The sequence below is a fragment of the Ochotona princeps genome, chromosome 4 (genome assembly GCF_030435755.1).
Source record: "Ochotona princeps isolate mOchPri1 chromosome 4, mOchPri1.hap1, whole genome shotgun sequence".
Classification (NCBI taxonomy): Eukaryota; Metazoa; Chordata; class Mammalia; order Lagomorpha; family Ochotonidae; genus Ochotona; species Ochotona princeps.
The window spans coordinates 41,146,899-41,173,700 of NC_080835.1; the positions used below are offsets into that span (position 1 = coordinate 41,146,899).

General features: G+C 37.4%; 1 protein-coding gene across 23 annotated transcripts in view; it reads left to right on the forward strand.

The window, feature by feature from the left end:
* SOX6 (SRY-box transcription factor 6) overlaps positions 1-26,802 on the forward strand; it is a 595,708-nt gene that overhangs the window by 493,591 nt on the left and 75,315 nt on the right. For 20 of the 23 annotated variants that reach the window (XM_058663306.1, XM_058663317.1, XM_058663314.1 and 17 more), the window contains 3 exons: positions 9,144-9,293; positions 15,824-16,007; positions 18,909-19,096. In XM_058663306.1, the coding sequence (XP_058519289.1) occupies positions 9,144-9,293; positions 15,824-16,007; positions 18,909-19,096 (522 nt within the window). The remainder of the gene's footprint in view (positions 1-9,143; positions 9,294-15,823; positions 16,008-18,908; positions 19,097-26,802) is intronic. The other 3 variants (XM_058663304.1, XM_058663324.1, XM_058663325.1) reach the window with 1 other exon arrangement.

Consider the following 26,802-nt stretch of genomic DNA (forward strand, 5'->3'; position numbering starts at 1 on the left):
CCAATGGGGGTAAATATAAAAGAGACATTTCAGGATCAGCTTTTGGATCTCATTTTAAAGAACAGTATCTTCCCTTATTCTTTCTTCATTCTCCAATTGATGTTGTGTTTCAGGGGGGATTTTTTCCCCCACCTCTGGCCCAGATTAGGCAAGCTGCCTTAAAATACCCTTTATCATTGAATTGACAAAACACAAGCAATTCTATTCCAAGAAGAATTTGGTATGTAAAGTGATGCCTGATTTCTTCTGTTGTTTTCCATACATTAGAGCATATAAATGCCAATTCAATGCCCATTTAAATTTCCATTTTATTAAATTCTCCTGTTTTTACCAAAACTCTGGATAGTCCTTTCCATCTCATTAGCTATTATTTGAAGATTAGTTGCAAAAGGCAGTTGTCTAGATAAAAAATTATGAGCTTTACCACTTTCAAAGTGATAAGAGCTGCCCTGAACTCTACTTCACTTGAGGATTTTGTAATTCCCCTTCCCATGTAAATCTGAAACTTCACATTGCTATTACAGAATGGCACTCTGGAGCGTCAGAGTGTCTCTCCTCCTTGGACAATAATCTTTGTTAGTCACTTGGAACAGGAAATAGTTTTCTCAGCGACTCACTAGATGGCTTATTTTAAATAATTTAGCTTTACAAGCAGAAAGAATATGGGATAAGAGTGAGACTAATAATCACTATCTTATATAATTATTTGTACAATTTAAGAAATAAATGTAAAATGTCTAGCATACTGGGTGACTGAATGTTCAGTATATATTTGTTGAATTAAGACATGAATGAATAGTTATGTGCTATTGTGAAGATCATATGATTAAGATGAAAGACCTTATGACTTATCTCGGTGGCATTCTTCAGCAGATCTCTTACATGGTTTTATTGTAGAAAGCTGGTAAAAGTAAATATATTTCACCTTGTGGTAAATGTGGATATTCTGTGACAATATCCATTATAACTGACATCAAAATGGGTATGTGGGGACAAAGCATGCTTCTCTTCCAAAATGCAGTCCTATAACAGGAATCTCAGCTACAGAACATTTCTTAGGTCCTGTTGTCGACCAGTGTGTGTACTGACAGACACTCAAGAAATTCACAGAAATGCTGAACTTGATTGGTAGGACCTGCCACTTGATGGTAAATCTAAGCCGACTTGGTTATTAAAGCGTCACTAGGGGCTAAATTTAAAAAAAATGCTTATATTTAAGCTTAATCTCAGGACATTGAACTTTTAGAAATACCACTAGGAGTATATATAAATGGATTTGTGAGGTCTTCGCAGATCTGTCTTAAGCCCATTTATTTAAAGTTTATTAGAAATAAATTAGTAACAAAGCAGGGAAAAGGTTTGTTTCCTGCTTTAGTTAATTGTTCTTCCTAAAACCCTCTCAGAAAAAGTTTTTAAAATATGAATGTGACCTTGCTACAGTCATATTCTTCACGTCTACCCAAAAGTCAAGTGTTGAAATCCTCACTGCCAAGGTAAATAGCAGTAGGGGGTGGGCTTTTCTGAGCTGAGGGGCATGGAGCCATGACAAATACAGCCAGCTTACAGCAGAAGCCTGAGAAGATCTTTTGGCCCTTCTACCATGAGAAGCCAGCCCTAAGGAGGAACATGGTCCTGGACAGTGTGACCTGATGATCCGGGATACTCAAGCCTCCAGAACCTTGAGGCAAATATTCCTGTAGTTTATTATTTACTCACTGCATGGTACTGTGTCATAGCAGTCCACACAGGCTAGGGCAAGGCCGCAGATGCTTGAGCCGCTCTACCCCATCTCCTTACACTCTTGCTGCATTCATCTTTTTAAAAATTGCTCAAAAAATCTGCCTTGTTTTCCACCTCAAAGTCGTAATACTTGGTGTTTCTTCTTTCAAGTTTTTTAAAAATCAATTTTCATTTCGGGATAATTCTTACATAATGTCATTTCCTTAGAGAAGCTATTCTGATCTCCTGAGTATGTTCAATGCCTCTATTAAAGGGAATATTTTCTTTCTCAGCATGTGTCCTACCCATAATTTGATAGTTATGTCTTAGCATCAGTCTAATGTAAATTTCTCTTATTAGCTGTAATAAGACAGGGAGGGTCATTTCTGAGTTACTCAATATTTAGCATAAGGTTCAGCTAGTAAATATTTAGCACATATTTGTCATTGAACAAGTTATTCAGTGTGGAAATGTGATCGAAACATAAAGAAAGTAGGACCTAGCAAAATTGCCCCACTGGCTAAATCCTCACCTTGCACATGCCAGGATCCCATATGGGCACCACTTCATGTTCCAGCTGCTCTGGTTCCCATCCAGTTCCCTGTGAAAACAGTAGAGGACAGCTCAAAGCCTTTGAACCCTGCACCCACGTAGGAGAAATAGAGGAAGCTCCTGGCTCCTGGCTTCAGATCTGCTCCCCTCCAGAGATTGTAGACACTTGGGAAGATGGGGGATGTTTTTCTCTGTTCTTTCTGTAAATCTACCTCTGATAAAAAGAGAAGTGAATCTTTTAAAAAGGAAAGAAAATTGCTTTGTCATGTATCAAGTTTTTCTTTAAGTAATATTTTGACAAGTATTGAAATTATAACTAGAAAGTTTTTAGCTCTAGTACTTCTGCCTGCTTCAAATCAGTTTTTAGTGCAAATAGGAGGCTTCTTTAACTCTGTGTGGCAATTATTTTATTGTTTGGCTTATCAAAATTTTAATGCAAACTACCTTATTTAAAATACTAAGTAAATATGAGTGATTTAATAATCATGAAAAATTTCAGTTAGGTTCATTTTTAAATGCATGCACTGCATGGCCTTTATAAATGTTGAATAAAGAAATAGTTCAATATCCTAAACAATCATTGAGCCCTTTTCACTATTGAAATAGAAAAAGATCTGTATTTACAAACCAGTCTTCATCAAAATTTAAACATTTATTGGACTTTGGCTAAGTCTGTTATAAGCTTTACTGTATTGTTGATTTATTTAAAACAGAGCTGGATAGGAATGATAATTTTTATTACTACCATTGTGATTATGAGCTATGATCTGTGAATCTATGTAAAATGCTGCTTTTGCAAGCTCATTAGAGTTTAACCTTTCTCCTTCCTAAACCTTTAGTCTACAAAGGGATTTCCTAACTGAAAGTACTTAGTTACACTAACTAGCATTTCATATTCTTTCACAAATACAGTAGCATTAGGTAAACTTTAAAATTTGTAAGTAGCTAGAATGAGTAGAAATATTAGTATTAGTCCTTGCTTACTGCTCAAAAAGTATAATTTGTGTTAGAAAATTCAAGACAAAGGAGTGAAAACAGTCGTTACCGAACAACTCTCTAGTCAACATTTCAACAGATTACTTTGAAACAATCTTTCTTATGAAGCGATTTGATTTTTTAAAAAGATTTATTTCATTTATTTGAAAGGCAGACTTACAAAGAGAGTCGGGGGGAGAGAGAGAAAGAGAAAGAGAAAGGGAAAGAAATAGAAAGAGAAAGAGAAAGAAAGAGAAGGAAAGAGAAAGAGAAAGAAAAAGAGAAGGAGAGGTCTTCTGTCTGCTATTTCACGCATCAGATGGGCCATTTTGAAGCCAGGAGCCAGAATATTCTCCTGTATCCTGTGGATGCAGAGACCAAGCAGTTAGGTCATCCTCTACTGCTTCCCCAGGTGTTTTAGCAGGGAGTGGATTAGAAGCAGAGCAGCTAGGACTTGAACCTATGTCCAGGTGGATGCTGGCATTGCAAGCAGCAGATTTACACGGTGCACCACAATTCCAGTCCATAAGTAATTTAATTTACATGAGGTGGACTTGATTTTATGATTTTAAATTCAACACCATAAAATTGGCCATTGTATAGATAATAAGTATAAGCATGTACCACTTCTTTTTCCTCATTTGCATCTATCCTTCCTAACATGAAATGATTTCAATATATTTAATTCATTAGGAAAGTATTGATTTGGTATCTGTTCTTTGCAAGACACCATTGTTAGAGCTAGGTATTCAAAAATAATTACATTGATCATTTCTTCAATAAGCTTACGGTATACCAAGCATGTTAAGATACATATTTATAACTAAACTACCTAGTATTTGAAAAGTGCTGAGTACCTCAAGAAAGGTACAAATCAAGTGTTAAGGAGCTGTCATTTACATCTCTTCCAGGATTGTATGCTTGGAGAAGACTATATCCTCTTCAACTCTTAACACAAAACTTACATATAGAACACATTTAATTCAATTGCAGTTAGATTAGACAGTGAGGTTTGAATTGTTTTGTAAATTTATATGTATTCAAGCAATGATGTTCTTATCACCCAAATAAAATATAAAATATTCAATATGATAATGATGCTTGTAATTAATAATAATTAATAAATTAATAATTTATATAGAAATAATAGAAATTAATGTATATGAAAGTAATAATTTATATAGAAATAATAATTTATATAGAAATAATAGAAATTAATAATAAAAAATGAAATGAGTGCCTTTTAGCTTTTCAGTGGATCCCATTTTCTGATATTATCTCAAGATTCTCTTTATATTAACTGATACCCTACTGAATAGTCTACCCAGCTCTGTGTTTTGTGGAATGGCACCCTCGTTCTTATGGTTGATATATCATTAATCCACTCATCATAAGAAGCAGCTCTGAGGAATCTGAATCTTTCAGGTCTTCTATCTCTAAAGATAGAGTCTACTGGAAACAGGATTAAAATAGTTGGTTTTAGAGAAAGGAATTAACTCTACTGTGCCTATGCAAAGTAACTATTATTCAATCAGTCTGAAGGATCACTGACTTGAGTCAACACTTTTAAAAAGTTTTATTATTATTGGGCTCGGCAGCGTGGCCTAGTGGCTAAGGTCCTCGCCTTAATCCCATATGGCCGCTGGTTCTTATCCCAGCAGCTCCACTTCCTCTCTCTCTCTCCTTCTCTCATTATATCTGACTTTGTAAAAAAAAAAAAAGTTTTATTATTATCAAAGAATTGTTGCCATGAATTTTTTCATTAGTTGAGTTCCCTGAAGAACTCAAGGTTGGGTAGAATGGAATCTTTTGATCTGTTGAATGATTTCAAATAGAATGGAAGCGTGTTCTGTGTCTAGGGACTTGTGCCTCTATAAGATTTTATGACACACTAGTACTTACTAGTAGGCTACATTGACTAGATACCAGCTGCTAGACAGCCAACGCTCTTTTAATTTCCCATCATCTCCTTCACTTTCAGTGTAGAACTTTTTTCACTAGCCTGACTCAAGCAGAAAATTTATGGAAGCTGTCCCATTTTGCAGACACGTGGGTGAATTTCAAAGGAAAAACATACAACAGAATAAAAATGGAATGAGAAAGACTGTCTCTCTCTCATTTCTTTCTTTTTTTTTGGCCTAAATTCTAGCAGTTTGATTGACTCTTGCTTGTGAATTTTTCTTACCACTGAGTCATTGCATACAGAATTATGAAACTTTAATTTCTTTAGAGGCTTGTTATATTAGAAAAATTGTTCCAAAGAAAGCAACAATCATGACATAAGCACATCTGGTTCTTGCAAATTATTCTTTATTAAGCTTTCATTTAATTACATGTGCTGAAAGGTCTGTTTTTGATTACTGTAATTTTTTTTATTTGTCCATCTGAATGATAGTAATGCTCAAAATTACATACAAACCACCTGTTTTCTCCCCCCTACTAATATGGCAAAGTTTGAACTCTTTTTTTTCTGTGATTGATGAACTCGGAAGTTTTTTATATGTTATTACAAAAATGTAATTATCCAGGTAATGGCTTAATCTTGAGTATAAGAGGAAAAGAAAATAATTGAATGAAACTTTCAAGCACTAAATAGTGTGAAGATTAGAATTTTATGACTTCTGGTTAGCCATGGCACATTTACACATTTGTTTATTTATTGTTAATTTCATTCAAATCCTAATTAATTGACCATTTAGAAATGTTAGGTGTAAACCTTCAAGTAGAAATAGAAAGCAAAAACAAATTTATTTTGAAGTGTGCAAATGTGAACAGATGAATTATAACTTTCTTAGCAGGAAGGGAATGCTGATGCCCAAGCTTTAAGATTATAGAGCCACAAAAGAATCAAGCCCACATGGGAACTGAACCTTTGAAATACTTATAAATTGAATCCATAATTGAAGGCAACAATAAGAGGTAGAAGTAAAGACAAGTTAAAAATAGATGTAATTCTTATCTAACTTCATGCACTGCAGTAACCACCACCCTTGTTCTGCCCTCCACCTCAAACCATATACATAACTAGGCAAAGAATGAAAGGTTTATTCTCATGGCAAGTTGAACTTGAGATTTTTGTGTTGCAGACACAGTCGAGAATGAACAATGACATTTGGAAAATAGAGGAGTTACATAGATAAGTCAAAGAATAAGATCTCCCAACTGTCTCTCCTGCTTTACTCATTTAATGATGGCACACAAGACTATATCCTAACTAAGGTAAAATTTGGAGAGTTTCAAGAAAATGTTCTAGTGTAGCAGAAATAACATTTGATTTTGACATTTTGGTTCACCAATGAAAAACCTGATTTAATGCTGAAGCCCATTAGTCTATAAACCTATCACCATACTCAACTTTTAAGTATGTTAGACTTAGATATGAACAAACAGTGAACACCAGAGACTTGAGAAAAGCTGGTAGCATGAAAGAGCTTGAAGAGCTTGGGAGAAGACACAACAACTCACACAACAGAAAACAAAAATAATTCCCAAAATTATAATTAATATCATTAGAGAGAGTAGAAAACAGGACAATGTCAAAAAAAAGCTATCAGAGATCAAAAGAGCAGCATCTTAACAACAGTAATAGCAGAAATTTGTAAAATGCATGGAAGTGCTGAGAAATAAAGTTGAAAAAGGACAGGGGGTATGTCAAAAGTTCAAAGAGTGACAACAAGAAAAAATGAGGAAAATAGAGAGTTAATAAGGAAGTCCAATATTTACTTAAGTTTAAGGAAGAAAACAGAAGGGAGTAAATTATCATTAGAAATATCCAACAGTTTCCTAGGATTGTAAGACATGCATTTATAGATTGAAAGAGCTGGGTGAATGTTCAGATAATAAATGTGAAATTCAACAAAAGAAAGTTATAGTGGAATTTCAGAAGCACTTGGTATAAAAGGAAGAATTTAATAATTTTTGAGGAGAAAATAGATTACATACAAAGCAAAGAGATTAGAATGATGCCATTCTTCCTTAGCAACACGAATGAACCCAGTATCTTTGGGAACTCAGAGGAAAAATTACTTCCCACTTAGAGTTCTATACTCAAGTATGTGCAATATAATAGGAGTGTTTTTCCTGAAATGATCACTTTTTAAAAAGAAAAAAGTTCACCAGCATCTTTCTCAGGTAGCTCCTGGACAATGTACTCTACCAAAAGGAGACTGCTAGTTAACTAATAGGAACATATATATCCATGAGGTGCAGAATCCACTACAGGAGACGCAAGAGGAATTCCAGGTACCATTGAATTGTAGTAGGCCTAAAGAATAAAGCAGGTCAGATTGGAGCAAGAATAAATGGAATTCCAAAAAGAATGACTCAAAGGAAAAAATTAGAATCCACAGATGATTTGATCTATCCAGCCATATTGGGTAGAGTTTTGCTGATCTCTTGAAGAGTTTGGTGATTAATTTATTTTTAAAAATATCTATTTATCTTTACTGGAAAGGCAAATTTACAGAGAGACAGAATGATCTTCCATATACTAGTTCACTCCCCAAATGGCCTCAACGGCTGGAGCTGAACTGATCTGAAGCCAAGAACATCCACTGGGTCTCCCACACAGGTTCAGGGCTGCAAGGCTTTGGGCTTTGCACCAATGCTTTTGCAGGCCATAAGCAAGAAACTGGATAGGAGGTGGAGCAGCTGGGACATGAACCAGTACCTTCATGGAATGTAGTGGTAGTGGAGGCTTGTAGCAGAAGATTAGCCACCTGAGCCATGATGCCAGCCCTGGGAGTTTCTAAGAGTTATGTAAAAGTTAGGAAAACCAAGAAAGAGGCAAGTATTAAACCAAACAACATTTTTAAAATTGAGAAAGTTAAGTGTATGTTACTATGCACCTCCACTGTAAATAGTGTCTTGATAAAAATGTAAACACTATTTTAAAATTTGTGATATTAACATTAGGAGATTAAGTAGGGAAGTGTAAGAACACATATGGGGTTAGTGTTCTTAAAAAAAAAAGCTAATTTTTCCTGATAGGTTAGGATATAGCAATATAAGCATTTACAAGTAATGAAATAAATACCAGTCAAAACATTTAAATGGGCTGAAGGGGATGCCCCCACAGGGCAGAGTGATGAACTGCGAAGGACTGGGAAGAGAAAACAAAGGGCAGTGGAGACTGTGCCTTGTACATTTCAGCCATGCCATTGGCTGTGCTAATTTTGTTGTTGCTCGTTTGTTTTTAAGTCTTTTAAAGTACTATTAAACGTGTAAGTCTATCAGAATTACTTTGATAAACATTAAACTTATATAAAAATGGGTTGGCCAATGTGAATTTCAAGATCTGGCCCAAATTCAGCTAAATCGGTGCATTTTGAGATTAATGTTGGGATTTATAATGTAAGATTTTCTGCTTGTCATGCCTATGAAAGAAGGAACCACTTGCAGCTGAACAGAGACAATTAAAAGATCTTTGGTTTCCCCAGAACTATAGAAAATACTTCAGATAGTTCACACAATATATGGGAATACAATGAAAATAAACCTGGGATAGGCAGAACCTCAGAAAAGCCAGATGATCTGTTCTGGGGTGTGCATGCAGATCTTTTTCATCTGGTTTGCATTGGAAATCAAGCAATAACTACATAATTAAATTGCTTTGAATACAGTTGAAGAAACCGAATTCTAGAGAGATCAAGTTCTTTGTCCAGGGTCATAATGTTGCTAGGGGGACCAGGTAGACAACCATGGATCCAATACCTGTGTTGCACTCCCCCCACCTTTTTTTCTGTTATATTAATTGTTGTTTTCTTATATGCTTTTTTCAAGTAGTGAATTTGTAAGACTGTCAGAGAAATAGTTAGCTAACAATATGGTAAGTTTTTTTAAAAACTTCATTTCAGCTGCATTTAAAGAGATCAATGTTTGTCTTCCCTGTTTTGCAGCAGCTCTATGCAGCTCAGCTGGCCAGCATGCAGGTGTCACCTGGAGCAAAGATGCCGTCAACTCCACAGCCACCAAACACAGCAGGGGCAGTGTCACCTACTGGGATAAAAAATGAAAAGAGAGGGACCAGCCCTGTAACTCAAGTTAAGGTACTTGCTTTGCAGGATTGTGGGAACAGTTTGGAAAAAAAGCTTCGCAAGAAAGGTAGCGAAGCAGGCTATGTTGGAAATAAACAGCAGGAAGCACAGCAACATGGATGAACACCAAAATGCTCCTCTTTATGGTAAATTTCATGACAGAGCATTGAGAAACAGGTGTTTCCCTTTTCATAACAATAGTGCCATATTGTGAGATCTTTACCTAAATCTAAGAATGCGCTTCTCAAGAGTTTTTTCCCCTTTGGTTTTTGGCTTTTATTTTTCAATGCTCTTTGGCATGAATAGCCACAGTTTTATTTCTAACTTTTGTCATATTCTTGTGACATTTCTCTTCATGTTCCCTGAACAGGTGGGCAGCCAGCCTTTAGCACCAGAGAAGGAGGATTGTGAAGCCTCAAATTTTTAAAATGGGGACAAAAAGGAGTCTAATGTAGGGCCTTGTATGGTTTGCTGATGAAGATCTCTCCAAACTGGTTGCAAATGTGGGCTCCAAGAAATGGGTGGTATCATTGATTCTAGCTTTGATGCCCTGCAGTTGTGATAGTTCAAAGCTCATTTATTCTTAATATCTGGAGCCTTAACCAATGCCTTTCTTCACTGATTTCCAGTGTCTTGAAGCCAAATAACCAAGAGGCACATTACCTGGCTACAGAAGGAAATTGATGAGCAGTTCCAATCTGGTGCTGCAGCTGGTACCTATATGTGGTACTGATTGGATTTATGATTGTGTTTGTCTTCTATATTGAATTAGAAAATTCAGACAGTTCAAAGAAGAAAATAATTGAGCTGTCTATGTGTAAGGATATACTGAGTGCAAAGTCAATTGTAATGTAACCAAAATATTGCATTTAGGTAAGTGTTGCAGTTACTAAATCTTTATATGCAATATGGCTGAAGCCAGTCAAACTCAGTGTTGGCTACACAAATGCTCAGATGCTACACAGTCACTGAGGTTGATTTATTTTCTAAAATTTGCAGATATGACCTTTGAGATTTCAGAAAGGTTTTTTAAAAAGACCTCCAAGTATCAAAGATTGAAAAAGTGATCATCATTAAGATAAGTAATTCTGCCACTCCTCCACACAAAGGAATTAATTTAATGTCACTCATCCTTTTACATTACCCAAAGAAACAGATGAACTCTTATATTTTGTTGGTAGGAATACTGAGAAATGACAATAGGCAGCCTATATTTCAAAAGGCAGCATTATTTATGGAAACCTGTTATTTTGTCTTCTCTGAGTTTATGTTCATGAATAAGAGTCAGAACACTCCAATCCAAACCAAGGCACTTTGTTTAATCATAGTTGTTAGCATATGAACACATCAAACATCAGTGACTTGAGATACTGAATATTGAAAATCCGAACATGAAAAGTCATTAAGTAGGTTGGCCAACTGGAACTGTACCAAACCAAACTTTAATGGGATGAGGAAAGTATTCCTTGGTTAAATTCTAGTTTATATCTGCTTTTACCATTCCTTCTTTGTGGGCCAACTGAATTTTATTACTCATTGACCACATGCAAATTCTTAGGGAGTTCTCCATATAATTTGACTTGACTGTATGTTATATTAATAACAAAGGAAACATTTCTTATACTTGGATTGCTTATTGTATATGTGGGAAAATATATAAACCAAGACATACGGCAAATGTTTTAAATTTTAAAAATAGCTACGATCTATTATTGAAGAAATTCTGAAAATGATCTTATGAGTTTGCTTAGTGAAAGAATTATGGTTACCAAATTTTTTCATGTTTCTGTTGTCAATTTATTTCACTTAGTATATAACACAAGCACTTACTTTAAATTCAAACATGAAGCAATCTAAAATTTTCTGAAAGTGATAAAAATATGCATCTTCTTTTCCCTAGAATTCTTATCTACTACAACTGTCACTATTAGAAATCAGATTATTTCTGTCCAGATACCCAGTTCTGCTGCTTTTACTCTCTTGAAAGTTGGGAAAGTTACTACTAATTTCCTTCAACCTCAGTTTTCTCCTCAATAAAATGGGAGTTAATATTGTTAGTGACTCTTACATGGTATTAATACATGCTGCACTCATATGGTGAGAATCCCATCAATGTCAGTTGTGGTGATGATGGTAGTAATGTTCATGATGATAATAAAAAACACTATGTGGCAGTTTTAGTGGCTGTAATTGAAGTAGCTTAGTTGTATGCCCAAACAGATCTTAACTAAATGCCTAGAGTATTTCCATTGCAAAACATGATGGAAGCTCAGGGATCAGCAGTACTCTCCCAGCTTAAACAATGAAAGTTCAGGAGAGTTTTTTTGTTTTGTTTTGTTTTGTTTTTAATGAAATGGTAGTTTTCAGACAGATAAGCAAGTGAGGACAGGAGCTGGATCCAAACAGTTGTGTGAGGAGCTAAGCAGACTCCCTGAGCCAGGAGACAGAGCTTACGGAGGATGACTTAGAATGTGTGTGGTACCAGAGATGTGAACTGTCCAGAGAAACAGAGGCAGCACACCAAGGATGTGTGCAAGGTTAACCTGGTTACTGATTAGCACGTGTATGTGAGGAAATTTCCCGAGACCGCTTGAATGCTGCAGGAAAAACAGTTGCCAAGTGAACAATGGAACAGGAATGGTTCACATTCCCGTTTGCTGGAGCAGAAAGATAGTCTGAAGTGTGGAGTAGTAAAAACAGAGTGCACAGAAACATATTACCTCCTGCTGCAGTCAGATTATCCCTGCATCACTGGCTATTCTGAACGTACCTGACTAAACAGAAAAGTAAACCTAAAACATATTAAATTGATCTACTTCGTAGAATAAAGTCCACAACTATTTAGATAACTACATGAACTGTAGTACCCGTCAATGTAAGCTTCACAATTTGTAGCACTCATGTGATAACCACTAGGCATGCAAGGCAGCAACAAATAAATAAACATCATAATAAAAATCAAATACACATGAACAATGAGGAAAACAGTCAATCATAGATGCTAATGTCAGGAAACACAGAGGATGGAATTAATAGATAAGACAGTTAAAAAACTAATGTTATGTATAACATGTTATGTTATGAATGTTATATGTTGTGTATAAACTAAAATTGAAGTGTAGGTGAGGTGGTCACAGAAGGTGGCTGGGAACCCGCATTTACTTTTAACATATTGGTTACTCATTACTATGTCAATTAATTCCATAATGATGTAAATTTTTGCTGATGGTATGTTGGAGCTTTCAATTGACTGGGATGATACTCTGCTGGCTCTGTCTTCAGACCAGAGAGGGTATACCTAAGAAGCCGTTGAACTTGACTGGACAATAAGATGCTGGACTCTATGTTTGGTATACGCTTGCAATGGGGGAATCTCAACTGAACTTGAGCTTTGGTTATGCAACAAGGTGGAGGAATCCACCATGGTGGGAGGGTTTGGGGAGGGGTGGGGAGAACCCAAGTATCTATGAAACTGTGTCACATAATACAATGTAATTAATGAAGTAAAAATAATAAATAATTTAAAAAAAAAAACAAAAAAAAAAAACTAACATTAGTTTTCAGCGATTCCCACCTAGAGCCAGGTGAGGAGGTAGCACTTATAATACTTGACAGACTGATAAAAGGCATTATTTCAATGCTCCGGAAGGTCAACCAAAGGCATATATCATCTGAGGTAATATTTATGCTGCCTCTGTATGAGAACAGCTTGTTTGGGAGCCTTACCTAGGTTCTTTTCTCTCCTTTCTTCTGATTTGCTTAGCATACAGGTGTGTGTCTATGTCAGAAAGGGAGCTGCCTGACTGGGAGTTGATAGGTGATGATCATGCTCAGCAGCAGTGTTGGCAAAAACACCAGTTACTTAATTATCCAAATCAGTAATAAATCAGAGCACATTAAAAAGAAAAAAGACATCCTCTTCTGAGCCCTGTATGTTCAAGAAGCTAAATGAAAACATGGGCATAGTAAGGCAAGACATACAAAACCTAAACTGAACATCTGGAGATAAAAATTATAGTGTTTGTGAGGAAAGAAATGCACTGGATAGTATTAACAAAAGCCTAGGTGTTGCATTAGAAAAGATTAAGGAGGACCTGGTGTGGCACAGTGGGTTAAGCCACTGGCTGTGATGCCAGCATCCCACCTAAGTGCTGATTTAAGTTCCAGTGCTTTGCTTCCCATCCAGCTCCCTGCTAACATGCCTAGGAAAGCAGCAGAAGCTGGCACCAACTGCTTCGACACTAACTATACATGTAGGAAACCTGGATGGGATTCTAGGCTCCTGAGTTCAGCCTGGCCCAGCAATGGCTTTTGTAGCCATTTGGGAAATGAACCAATGGATGGAAGCTCTTTTACTATCTGTCTCTCCCTCTGTCTCACTATAATTCTACCTTTCAAATAAATGCATGCATATATTTTTTTGAAAAAGAAAGGATTGGGCTTGGCAGTGTGGCCTAGTGGCTAAGGTCCTCGCCTTGATCCCATATGGCCGCTGGTTTTAATCCCTGCAGCTCCACTTCCTCTCTATCTCTCCTCCTCTCAGTATATCTGACTTTGTAATAAAAAGAAAAAAAAAAGAAAAAGAAAGGATTAGTGAACTTGAAAATATAACAATAAAACTCTAAAAGATGAAGCATGTAGAAATAGAGTTTGCCAGGCCTCTGGGACAATATCCAGTGCACTAGCACGTGCGGCTGGAGGCCCAGAAAGAGGAGGACAGAACTTTGTCCTTCAGAAAACTTTCCAGATTTTATAAAACTACTGAGCTCATGGATTTTAGAAGCCCAGTGAACCTCAAATGTAGTAAGTATGAAGTAAACTAGTTGAACACCTAACATATAAATCACTATTATTTAGATATGAGTGAAGAAACAACAAAGCAGGTTAATTGCAAGTTAAGGTACATTGGATAATTTTGACATTTGTAATGGATATAATCCTGTTTTCTGAGAACGTGTCCTAAACTAAATATAGATAAAAGTACATTGCAACATAGACATGATTGGTGACCTATTTCCTAACAAGACAAAAAAATAAGATAAAAACATAGAGCCTCTGTGAAAGCAAACAGTTGATTTGTTTTCTGATAGATTAGCAGAAAAGAGGCCTGAGATTTGGAATCCAGTAAATGCAAATTCAAATTCTGTTCCTCTATATAAGGCCTCTGACAAGTAATTTTTATCACTTTTTCATTTCCCTATTTATAAGCTTAACCTAACACTACCCAGCCTCATAGTGTTATTGATGGTTAAATAAGCTAACAGATGTCTATGTGAAAATATGTAAAGGAAGTGGTTGGCATATCACTGCCTCTCTGTGCATGTTTCTTTTTCTTCTTTATAATTCTTCTTCCGTACTAATATTTTCTGGCATCTTTATGTTCTTCCTTATTCAGTGACATTACTACCAAAAGAGATCTTAGAGAAGTTGTAGTATTTGTCTCTCTTTTTCCAGTGAATAAATTGGGTGCAGTAACCAAGTATGTTTAGCAGATAGAGTCTGTCCTGTCCCTCAATTACTGTGTTTAGACAGTGATATGAAATGCAAGTTCTCTCTTCCTCCTCAAAAGTAAATGGAAGCTACCATTTGCTGCCAATTTTACTTCAGAACACACACAATAATGCAAATCTTAAAACATCTAAATGAATGTGTTCAAATTTCAGCTACATTTCCAGAAGAACAGAAGTGTTGCTATTGATATTTTTTGACAGGATAAATGAAGCAAAATAGAGTCAAGGAGTTTAGCTTTCAGATCTTAGCCCAACTGGAGTTCCAAGTTAGACATCTGAGTACTGTGATCTGTGTTGAAGGACATGCATCTTAAAATAGGCTTTCTGTAAATACATGTAGCAGAGACTACAATGAGCTGCATTTTAAACATGAAAATAAATTGCTTATAGCATGGTATGTAAAACATAATTATAATGCATGCTTGCTCTTTTAAGAATTAATTTTAAACATGAATAAGGACCAGAATATAGACCATGAAGAATACCCACATCCAAAAAACCACATAGAAGCCAGGCTGTGGTATGCAGCTCCCTGGGCAGCAGCCCAGAAGATGGGAAGGATTTCCGTGTTTCCATTTTTAAAGTACTTTCTATTGTTTGATTTAAAATATATATTAAAAAATTAGCCACAGGCACTATTTATAGTTACAGGAACTTTTCAGAGCGAATAACACAAAAGCACTACAGAGCTGCTGGAAATTTTAAATAATTCTTTGTAAATGCCCTAGGTTAATTTAGATCCCCGAAAACACATTAGGAAATTAAGCTGTAATGTGAGCTAATTCAGATTTTAATTTGGCAAAAAAATGATCCAACTACACAGTTAATGTAAATAGAAGCATAACACAGGGAAATTAATGAGGTTTCCTTCCATTGAATCTTCAAGGAGGTAGATAATTAGCTTCTTTTGTTATTATTGTAGTAGAATGTGGCATTGTCTCTGAGGTGTAAAATAACTGTGGCTTACTAAGTGATAATGTGCTTCATTTGTCTTTTTTTTTTTTAATAATTGCTTCTGTTAAACTCTGGCAGGATGAAGCTGCAGCGCAGCCGCTGAATCTCTCATCCCGACCCAAGACAGCTGAGCCCGTGAAGTCCCCAACATCTCCCACCCAGAGCCTCTTCCCAGCCAGCAAAACCAGCCCTGTCAATCTGCCAAACAAAAGCAGCATCCCCAGTCCCATTGGAGGAAGCTTGGGAAGAGGATCCTCTTTAGGTAAATGGGAAAGTCAGCACCAGGAAGGACCATACGAATTAGGTGAAAGAAAGTCCACTTGTTGAGTGATGTGTGATCCTTTGTTCCCAGAGTTACCCGCTGTACAAGACAATACTCAACTTTTCCACTGAAGCATTTTGTGGTTTAGTATTTGGCTGACTAGACATTTTTGGAGAGCATAGTGAAAATCCTAGTGGAGTAGATGCTTTAGAGCCCACAGCTCATACACCTAGAGGATGTTTGTTCTATAAGTGCTTTGCCTCTTGAGCAACTCCCCACAGGCTAAGAACCTGCCTGCCCTCAAAGTCTAAATTTTCTGTGAAATTCTATATTTTCTTTTTAAAATGTAGGTAATTTCAATACATTTTCCTGTATTTTTTTTAACATCAAAACAAATATGAATGGCACGCTTGAATGACGTGTGTCAAATACAGTTGGTATCTAGGAAGACATGTACTCCTCTACAGCTTGCCTAGTGTGTCTAAGGATATTCACACCCTTGTGTAAAAAGTACAGTATAGAAGAGAAAATATGGGCTTTGAAAGGAGACAGTTTGGACTCAGATATGTAACTTTGGGAAGATTACTTAATTCCTTAAAATTCCAGTTCCAGTCTCCACAAGGGAATGTTACCTAGTTTGAAGATAATAAAGATTGCAGGAGAAAAACTCAGATAAAGCACGTAGCACAGTAAACAGTACCTTGAAGGCATTTTAAGCAATTAGAAGGAGCAAATACTAACATATTTGCATATTTATATTAAAACAATAAATGTGAAAGCACCTATCAGGAGATGCTTTGGTAGCATTAATGTCACTAACTTGAAGTCTCTTAATATCTGAATTAAGACAGAAAGCTTCAAGGAGACTGGACACTAGACCTTCTCTTCGCTCTATTACATTCTTTGTAGTATTAAATCCTACAGCCTGCAATACTTATTACAACAGATAAAATAATCACAAGTATGGATTGTTGTTACAGGTTAAAAGCCAATTCTTGCCTGCTTTGTATCATTTAACTTTTCACAATAAGCAATGGATTCAGAAGCTTTTTATGATCACCTTCTTTAAACAGGTAGAGTGAATTGTGGTTCTTAGGGGCAGATTGGCTTGTCCACAGTCCTGCAGCTGTTCCCCAGTAGAACCAGGACCGGAGTCCAGTTCTTCCCACACATAACCCAGTGTTCTTGTAGTAAATGACAGCTGGAATATTTACTGAGCAGTACTGAGTCCAAGTGAACTTGCTGATGATGAAATGTAATATTTGTGGCACAGATAGCAGCTACTCAGTAGCCTTTTCTTATTTCAAGTCAGATTGCCCCATGTAGGAGACCCAGGATTTCCATCCCAAGCCAGTAGTATAATATACACACAGAAGAACAAACTCAAGCGTTAATGGCATATGAACTTGAAGAATATTCTATGGCTAGACTTTTGGGAAGCTGTTAAAAAAGTGAGAAGGCTATCATAAAGATAAATACTAGACTTGATCTTCAAATGGTACTCCTTTAATGCACTTCTGAATTTTCCTTGAGAAGCATTTGTCTGCTGTACTGATCATCATACAGTGATGACTACGGTATCCTTCTCTTACCGGCTTTAAACCTCAGCAGTGCATATGTTATAGATCATGAGCTGAAGCAATAGCACCTGTGCTTGGTTAACAGCTTCATTCAGATGATATTGGATCAAAGTAGTCTTTTTATCAGTGTAAATCCAGAGCAGAAAATGTGACTTTATATATGTATATGTGTGTGTGTGTGTGTTTAAATGACTAACTTATAAAAACACTTTCCATTGACAAGCGCTTGGGATATTTTTGCTTAAACATAAACACATATATATTTGTATTGCACATGCAACACATGAAGTGAGCTTGACCATAGTGTGGTTTCCTCTGTTTCTTCTGTGTGTAGTATGCACATGTGTACTTACACACATGCAAAGAAATGCTTGTACCAGACCTCACACAAGTGGATCATGCTGAAGTTAGTTGACAAGAGCAGTTGAGATCCATCAGTCATCAAGTGATTGTGTTCTTTTTGTCTACATAATTAATTTTATCTACAGTAAAATGCGGGTTATCAAGAAAAATTTGTTTCATTTTTAATTTTTTTGGTCTGTGTTCCATGGGATGTCAGGAAAGTAAATATTTATCCTCACTTTATTTGGAGCTTTGTATTTATGTGGAAGCCATCCCCACACACAGAGCTTTCCTGTCATGTTCGGGGGCTAAGAGCAGTGGGTGTGCGAGTTGGGGGTGGGGAAGGAGTTCTCATTTTCTTGGTAAACAACTGAGGCAACATGATGGGAAGAATGCTTCATTAAGCAGCCAGCAATTGGGGACTGGAGAGTCTGGTGTGCTTCCCGCCCCCTCTCTCCTGCGGTGGATGTGTGAACACAGATACAGATGGCACCAAATTACGTTTGTAGTCTCACAGATTTGTTTTCTACTAGTCCAGAAACAGCTTTCCTGCATTAGCACACCAGCTATACTTGAGGAACCTGGACAGACATTTCTACCTCCTCTCCCACCTCGTGCCCCTTCCTACTGCCAATGCCCACCAAAAGGGCTAGATTGCACACACATTGTAGATGTAAACACAAGTATCTTGACTCAGCAGAAACAATGGGCATGCAGCAGAGTTCGTCTCTGGATGACATCAGTGGAAAGAACTCAGATAGGATCGAATGCTGGAATATCCTCCAGTGGCTAACAAAATACCCAGCCCAAATTTCTTTGTCTTGCTTTCCTTTGCGCTATGAGTAATATCATGCCATTTCTCAGTAACAAATGTGTCACTAACTTGTTCCCAGAATGCAGTGTTCTACAGGGCTGTGGATAGGAGTGGTACTTCAGGGTCTAACTCACAAGCCTCTAATAATTCATCCTGTGTATGCAGATATTCTGTCCAGTCTCAACTCCCCTGCCCTGTTTGGGGATCAGGACACAGTGATGAAAGCCATTCAGGAAGCTCGGAAGATGCGAGAACAGATCCAGCGCGAGCAACAGCAACAGCAGCCACATGGTGTTGATGGGAAACTGTCCTCCATGAATAATACGGGGCTGAACAACTGCAGGAGTGAAAAGGTAAAACTTGTTTCCCTCCTTCACTGGATCTGCTAGAAGAGAGAGGTGGCCTGGCTTACTCTCTCACACTTTTCAGGTGTACAAGTGTCAAATTGCAGCTAAAGTTCAAGGGTTCAACCTGGAGAACTTTTTTTTTAAACTAAAATTTGTCATGTATCAACATTATGACTCCATAACAAGTACACCCTTTCCCATTCAGCATAGGTTGCCTCCCAGGTCCCCCTGGTTTATTAGTATGTCTGTCTTTCACATTCTGAAGTATTTGGAGGAATCTTACAAATAAATATTTGTAATATGGTGAGACTATCAGAGTATTTTAAAAAGATAAAACATACATGCTCACAATGAAGGCTATTATGAGACTAAAAATCACCATTAAATTTAATACTCAGGTTTCTAATTAACCAGGACAGAAAACCAAGCAACATATTTGCAAAACGCATTTATTTACTTTTTTGATTCAGGAAATTGGTGCTGAATGCCTGTTTCATGATAGACTGTTGTAGGAACTGGAGATACAGCAGTGTGTAAAACTGACAAAAATCTCTGCTCCTTCCATAGACCTGACATCCTAATAAGGTGACACAGGCAATGAAGAAATAGGTAATTAAGTATATAATGTAACATCAGGAAGTGAGTATATAACATAATAAAAATCGAATCCAGTTAAGGGAATGGGCAGTTCTGAGGTTGTGCTGTTGGAAGAAATGAGAAGGATTCTCAAAGGAAGTGAAATCAAGTTAAATCTTGAACTAAATAATGGTGCAAGCTCTTTGAAGAGCAGAAAGTGCATTGCAAGTGTAGATGCCCAGACTATAGGACCATCAGGATGTTGGCTGGGGTGACAGGTGTGGCAATAGAGAAGGCAAAGTTGGAGGGGATGAAATAAAAGTGGTAGCTCAGGGCAGAGCATGTTAGACAGCCTGGATGGGCCCTGAAAGTGCTTTTCATTTTGTTCTGACTGATGGAAATTCCCCAAATGGTTTTGTCCAGGGCATTAACACCACTTGATTTACATATAAAAGAATCAGTCTGCCTACTGAGGAAGAGTGGACCAGGAAAGGTTAAGAATGGAACTAGGGGGCGAGTTGAAAAGTTATTGTAGTAGATTGGGTGAAAATTTTTAATTATCTGATGGAGTGAAGCATGCTATTTTTTAAAAAAAAAAAAAAAAGAGAGAGAAAAATACTTTCCCAGTGTTGAAAGAGTTGTTTTAAGAATCTTTTTCAAACATGGGAATTATATAGGGGCAAATGTATGCCATAATGGACAATGTCTGAGGTAATATTTTAGAGCAAAATTTAAAAATACATTTCCCTTCGTACACTGGTTCAGTGAAGTCTAAGAATAGAACATATGAAGTCACAGCCAAGAGCCTCCTCTTTGTTTCAGTACATAGATGCTGTGGTAGAGATGCAGAATAAAACTTGTTGTTTCTTATATTTCTAGAAGGAATTTTAAAATAGTGTGTACAAGGTCATGGGGGAGGCAAGTGGCCATGTGTGTTGTTACTCAAGCCTCTACACATATAACTATAATCAGGGTGTTGGTATGTTCTGCATTGTTTGTTTTCTGAGTTTCCTTTTTCAAGAGATATGATGATGAGATAGTCTGAGAATATGGGCTGCTGTGCTGGACAACTACAAACTGTGTTGATTAAAACAACAGATACTTACTCTCTGAAAGTACTGGAGGCCAATCCCGTCAGGCTGTTGATATGGCCATGCACCCTTGGAATGCACTAGAGAATTCTCCCTGGCCTTTTCATAGCTTTGGATAGTTGCTGGAAATCCTTGTGATTTCCTGACTTAGAGCTACGCTGCTGTAATTCTGCCTCTCTCGTATTAGCTGCCTTCTTTCTATGTGTTTGTCTTTATGTCCCCAAATCTCCCTTTCCTTATAAGGATATCAATGTTTACATTTAGGGCCCAACTTAATACTGTGTGACCTTGTTGTATCTTTATTACCTCTACAAGGACTCTACAAATAAGGTCACATTAACAGGAACCAAAGATTAAGCCTTGAACATACCCCTTTGGGGAGATACGATACAGCTCATTAGGGGACACATAGCCACTTGTTCATACCAAATAAACCTCTTGTCTAATTCATGATTATTCTCCAATGGACTTTGGCCATGATAAGCAACAGCTGGAGGGCAAGGAGCTGGGGCAGGGTGGATGAGAATGACAGCATGATGGTAGTCTCCAAGTATGCATATGATCAAAGCTCTCAAAGAGATCAGGAAGCTTAGCTCTGAAAGAATGCTGAGTTCCCAGACCTAGCTTAGTAAAGAATTTGATTTTACCCTCAAATTGTACTTCACTGAGTTACTGATTTTTACTATTATATATACATTTAAAATGGTGGTGGGTCTTTTGGTGCCTGTTAAGCCATAAATTTTTATATGTTCAGGATTAGTCATGTACATGCCAGTCAGTTTCTGCTCCATAATTAAATGCTCCTCTCCCCACCAAGTGTTTCATCCCAGTTTAGAACTTTGGCAGCTGTTCCCAAGGCAGAGCCCCCACTAAGAGTTGCCTGAGTAAATGGTTATGTACAGAGTGTGGTTTCAGGACCACAGGAAAAGAAAAGTTTTACCCCAAAGCCTATTTTACCATTCTGATATTAGAAATAAACAGTTATCTTTTTAAGACACAGAATACAGTCTCTGATCAGCGAAAACACCACACAATAATAAGCTTAATCTTAATATGAATAACTTTATAAGATCCTATTTTGTGATGTGTAGAGACTCTGAATCGGACATTATATTGAAAACAAGAGATAGGATTCAGATAGTGACCATTTCATAATTCACAACTTTTACCAAGGGTTAATCCTAAAGTTAGTTTGAGAAGTATATCATTGAGAATCTTTTTTTTAAATTCATCTTTTTTTGTTACTTTTGTTTATTAGTCTTCAAATGAAAGTAATATATGGTTGCTGCTAATTCTAATAATACATAAAAGTGTAGTGAAAGAGCTAATCACCCTATTCACCCCCATTAACTGCCATTAATTATTCACAAATTTTTGTTGAGTAGTAACAATCATTAGAGATTCAGAAATCTCCTTGACATAAATGAGAAATCATTAATGAGTTTAAAAATATATATTCTTAGCAGTAGTCACTTATCCACTGTGTGATATTTGGGGGGTTGATTAACTTAGCTGAACCTCAGTTTCTTCATCTGTGAAGTGAATATAATAATTTAGATTGCAATGAATTATGTGTGAATACAGCTAGCTCAGTTCCTAGCACAGAGTAGGCACTTTGTGTTTCCCATGCCTTTAAACTAAACTACGAGTGATCCTTGAATGTGTAGATAAAATATAATACCTTTGTGGGCAGTATGTTCCAGGACCCTCAGATGATGACTGAAACCAAAGATAGCACAAAACAGTTTTATTCCATGCGTGCAACCCTATGATAAAGTTTAACTTGTGAATTAGGGCAGTAAAAGATTAACAACAGCAATAGTAAAATATGGCAATTAGAATACATAATACTAAAAATTATGTGCATGTAATGTCTCTCTTTTTCTTTCTCTTAGTCTCTCTCTCTCTCTCTTTCTGTTTCTCTCTCTTTCTTTCTCCATCACACACACAGAATATGAAATGAAGGATGTTAATACTGTGACATAGCATTAGCTTACTGCATTGGGGTTACTTGAACACAAACAACATGATATCTAAGCAGTTCATCCGATAACCAAGATGGCTACTAAGTGACTCATGGATGGGTAGCACATACTATGTGGATGTGTTGGACAAAGAAATGATTCATGTGTAAGGCAGGATGTCATAGGATTGTGTGGGAGTTTATCACACTACTCAAAATGGTATACAACTTAGAAGTGACTTGTTTTTGAAACTTTCTATTTAATGTTTTTTGGCTTTGCTGGACCTCAGATAACAAAGCACAGGAAGTAAAACTACTGATTATGGAAAATCATTGCATATCTCTTCTTGCTATTGTTCATAACTTTTTTTATAAAGTTGTATTACATGTTGAGGAAGAAGGGGTATCTCTTTTCCCTGTGGTATCCAGGTTCTTTTACCTCCTCTAAGTGTGGTTGTGTGTCTCCAGCCTTTTTTGGACAGAACTTGAAGGCTTGTTTATCCTTGGAGCTGTGAAGTAGCTTCAGAGTACATCATTTGACTTGAACAGAACTATTCACCTTTTTTGGATAATGAGGCTGCTATAAGGAATACCATTAATTGGCTGGCTAAAAAGCAAAAATTATTTTGTTAAAATTCTGGAACCGGAAAGTCTAAGATCTGGGTGCCGGCATGGTTATTTTCTGGTGAGCGCTCTTTCTTTGGTTTACTCATTCTTTTGGTTTATTCATGTTGAAAATATAGGACTCTATCCCTGTGTTACCTAGAGAAGAAAGAGAAGTCTGGTTTCTTCATCTTTGTGTACGAGCATGAAAGTTCTCATGATGGCCTTATCTAAACCAATTACTTTCTAAATGCCCACTTCCACTTACCATCGCATGGGGATTAAGGCTTCAGCCCAAGAGTTTTGAGGGAAAACCTACAATATGGTCTATAGCACCTATATTGCTGATTTTACGTCAGCATTTGAAGTTAAAGTTCAGACTTAATCTCTATTATGTATAAGTTCTACATATTAATGTTAAATATTTCTTCTTTATTTTCCTCACTTCATTTGAGAGGGAGAAGCCTAAGGTTTGAAATGTTTGAATTTCATTTTGCTTGGGTTGACAAAGCAAAATGAAAGAGGAGGTTAAGAATGAAAACTGTGGGTAGAACGATAGCCTAGTGGCTACATTCCTCTACTTGCATGCACTGGCATCCCCATATGGGCACTGATTCATGTCCCAGCTGCTCCACTTCCATGCCTGATTCCTGCTTGTGGCTTGGGAAAGCAGTAGAGGATGGCCCAAAGCCTTGAGACTCTGCACCCACGTGGGAGACTTGCTCCTGCCATTGTGGTCACTTGGGGAGTGAATCAGCAGATGGAAGATCATTCTCTTTGTCTCTCTTTCTCTCTGTAATTCTGACATTTCAATTAAAAAAGGAATTGAAAAATGTACTCCAAAACTAACCTAAACCATAGCACAGTGAATGCATGTGAGCCCCTGAAGATAAGCTGCAGCGTGGTTACTATAGAATCAAACAACTTTAATTTGTAAAGACTTGTCCCAGAGATAACATTTTTAAATGATTTTTAAATTTGAAAGACAGTTATAGAAAGGGAGGGATACACATGTGCATGTGTGCATGCACACACACACACACACACACACACATGCAAGCACTTGCAGAGGGAAGGAGACTAATTAGTTTATTTCCCATTGTCAGCAGTGGCGGGGACTGGGCCAGGCTGAAGCCAGGAGAAGGAGCTTCTTCCAGGTCTCCAATATTTATGGCAAGGTCCTGAGCACCTGGGCCATGCTCAGTTGTTTCTCCAAGTCACTAGCAAGGAACGGAATCAGAAGTATAGCAGCTGAGGCATGAACAGTTCCTGTATGGGGTGCTGCTATCACAGACTGGCCTAACTTGCTACACCACAAGGCTGGTCCCTCAGGAGATAACTTTACAGGGTTCTTAGTTTTGTGCACTGGAAAAGTCTGTGATACTTAGAGATGCTGTGTTCATGAGCCTTCATTGACATGATCTCAATCCTACGTAAGGTCACAATTCTACATATGTTTTGTGATTCCACAGGCTTTTGACTGGCTAGATTAAATCTTTACCCTTGTACTTAGATTAGTTAGCAATGGGAAGAATAAATAGTGATGAAGTAAAGGACTTTGTGATGGTAGCTTTGACTCTCTTTAACCAAAATATTCATCTTAATGAATTATGTGGGCCCATGGTGTACTACTTTTTATCCTGAGGATCAGATTTCTGATTTAAAATGGATAAGTATATAATGTGCAATAAGATTGTAAAACAGACTGATGATGTAATTTTAACTGTCTTCAAAGTTATATTTTCTTTTCTAAAAAGATTCATTTATTTTTATTGGGAAAGTCAGATTTATGGAGAGAAGGAGAGGCAAAGAGAATGATCTTCCATCCGCTAGTTCACTTCCCAAGTGACTGCCATGGCTGGAGCTGAGCCAGAAGCTAGGAGCCAGAAGACAGGAGCTTCCTCTGGGTCCCACACCTGAGTGCAGGGTCCCAAGGCTTTGGTCCATCCTCTGCTATTTTCCAAGACCGCAGGCTGGGAGCTGGAAGGGAAGTGGATACAAACCAGCGCCCATATGGGGATCCCAGTGCATGCAAGTTGAATAATTTAGCCACTAGGCTACTGCTAAAGATCCATAAATTATAGTTGTAAATTTTTTGTAAACCATAACACCATTTTTAGATAATTTTCACAGTGTTGTCATCATAAAACTTTATTAATTTATTAAGCATGCTTTTCACTTTCTTGTTTGGATATTTTTTTTCAAAATTATTTATTTCAGAGAGAGAGAGAAAGAGATGTAGAGACATGGAGACAGAGAGGGCTCTCTTCCAAATGCCACAATCACTGGACCTGGCAAGAATGGAACCATGAGCCAGGAACTCAGTCTCTCCCACATAGGTGGCAGGGACCCAATTGCTAGAAGCATCACTATTGTCTCCCGAGGTCTGCATTAGCAGGTAACTGAAATTGGGAGCAAGCATCAAGAATTGAACTTAAGCACTCAGATATGGGAGTGGACTTTTTTTTTTTTTTGGAAAGTCAGATATACAGAGAGGAGAGACAGGAAGATCTCCTGTGTGCTGATTAACTCCCCAAGTGGCTGCAATGTCCAGAGCCGATCTGAAGCCAGGAGCCAGAAGTTTCTTCCAGGTCTCCCACACAGGTGCAGGGTCCCCAGGCTTTGGGCCGTTCTCAACTGCTTTCTCAGGCCACAGGCAGAGCTGAATGGAAAGCAGGGCTGCTGGAATTAGAACTGGTAGCCATGTGGGATCCTGGTGCGTGCAAGGTGAGGACTAGTCACTAGGCTACCACACCAGGACTGGAAGTAGACTTTTTAGCCACGAGTCTAATTGCCCTAATTGGGCTCCTACTCTTTATAAAGGAGCATGGCACATATTTGAGAAGCAGATCATGAATGGAGGTGAACATGCATATTTATTAGGGAGTGCAAATTGGATTGTCACCACAAGAAGGGAGATAGCAAAAGCAGGACTGTCAGCAGAAGAGTTCATGGTGTGATGCAATCTCAAGTAAGTTCTTAGGCAATGAAGTTTAGGAGCTTTGAGGCTGTCATAGCCATTCAGAAATGTCCCAATTGGTTGAGGATAAGAGGGTGAGCTTTCACACATGTGTGCCAAGTCACTGAGTGATGGTTATTCCAGGAGGAACCGTGACTTTGGGTGAGACTCTCTTCAGTTGAAACAGTGCTGAGGATGGCCGGCAGCTAAGGGTTGGCTATCAATAGCATTCCCAGGAGATGAGGGAGAAACTTTTCCATTCTTAAGGAGGCTCTGTTGTAAGCATCACAGTGTCTGCTGTAGGATGTTACATTTAGTAATATAGCATGTATGTCAGGCACAATTCATATGTATCATAAATATGGGAAGACATTGACTGCACAGGCATAAGGATGCTTCTGTTTTTATACCATCTATAGGATCACATATATGGTCTTTTATATGTTTATCATGTTGTGTTCCACTTTATTAAATACATCTTTATTTTGGCACTTTAAAAACTAAATGTTGTGTACGTGAT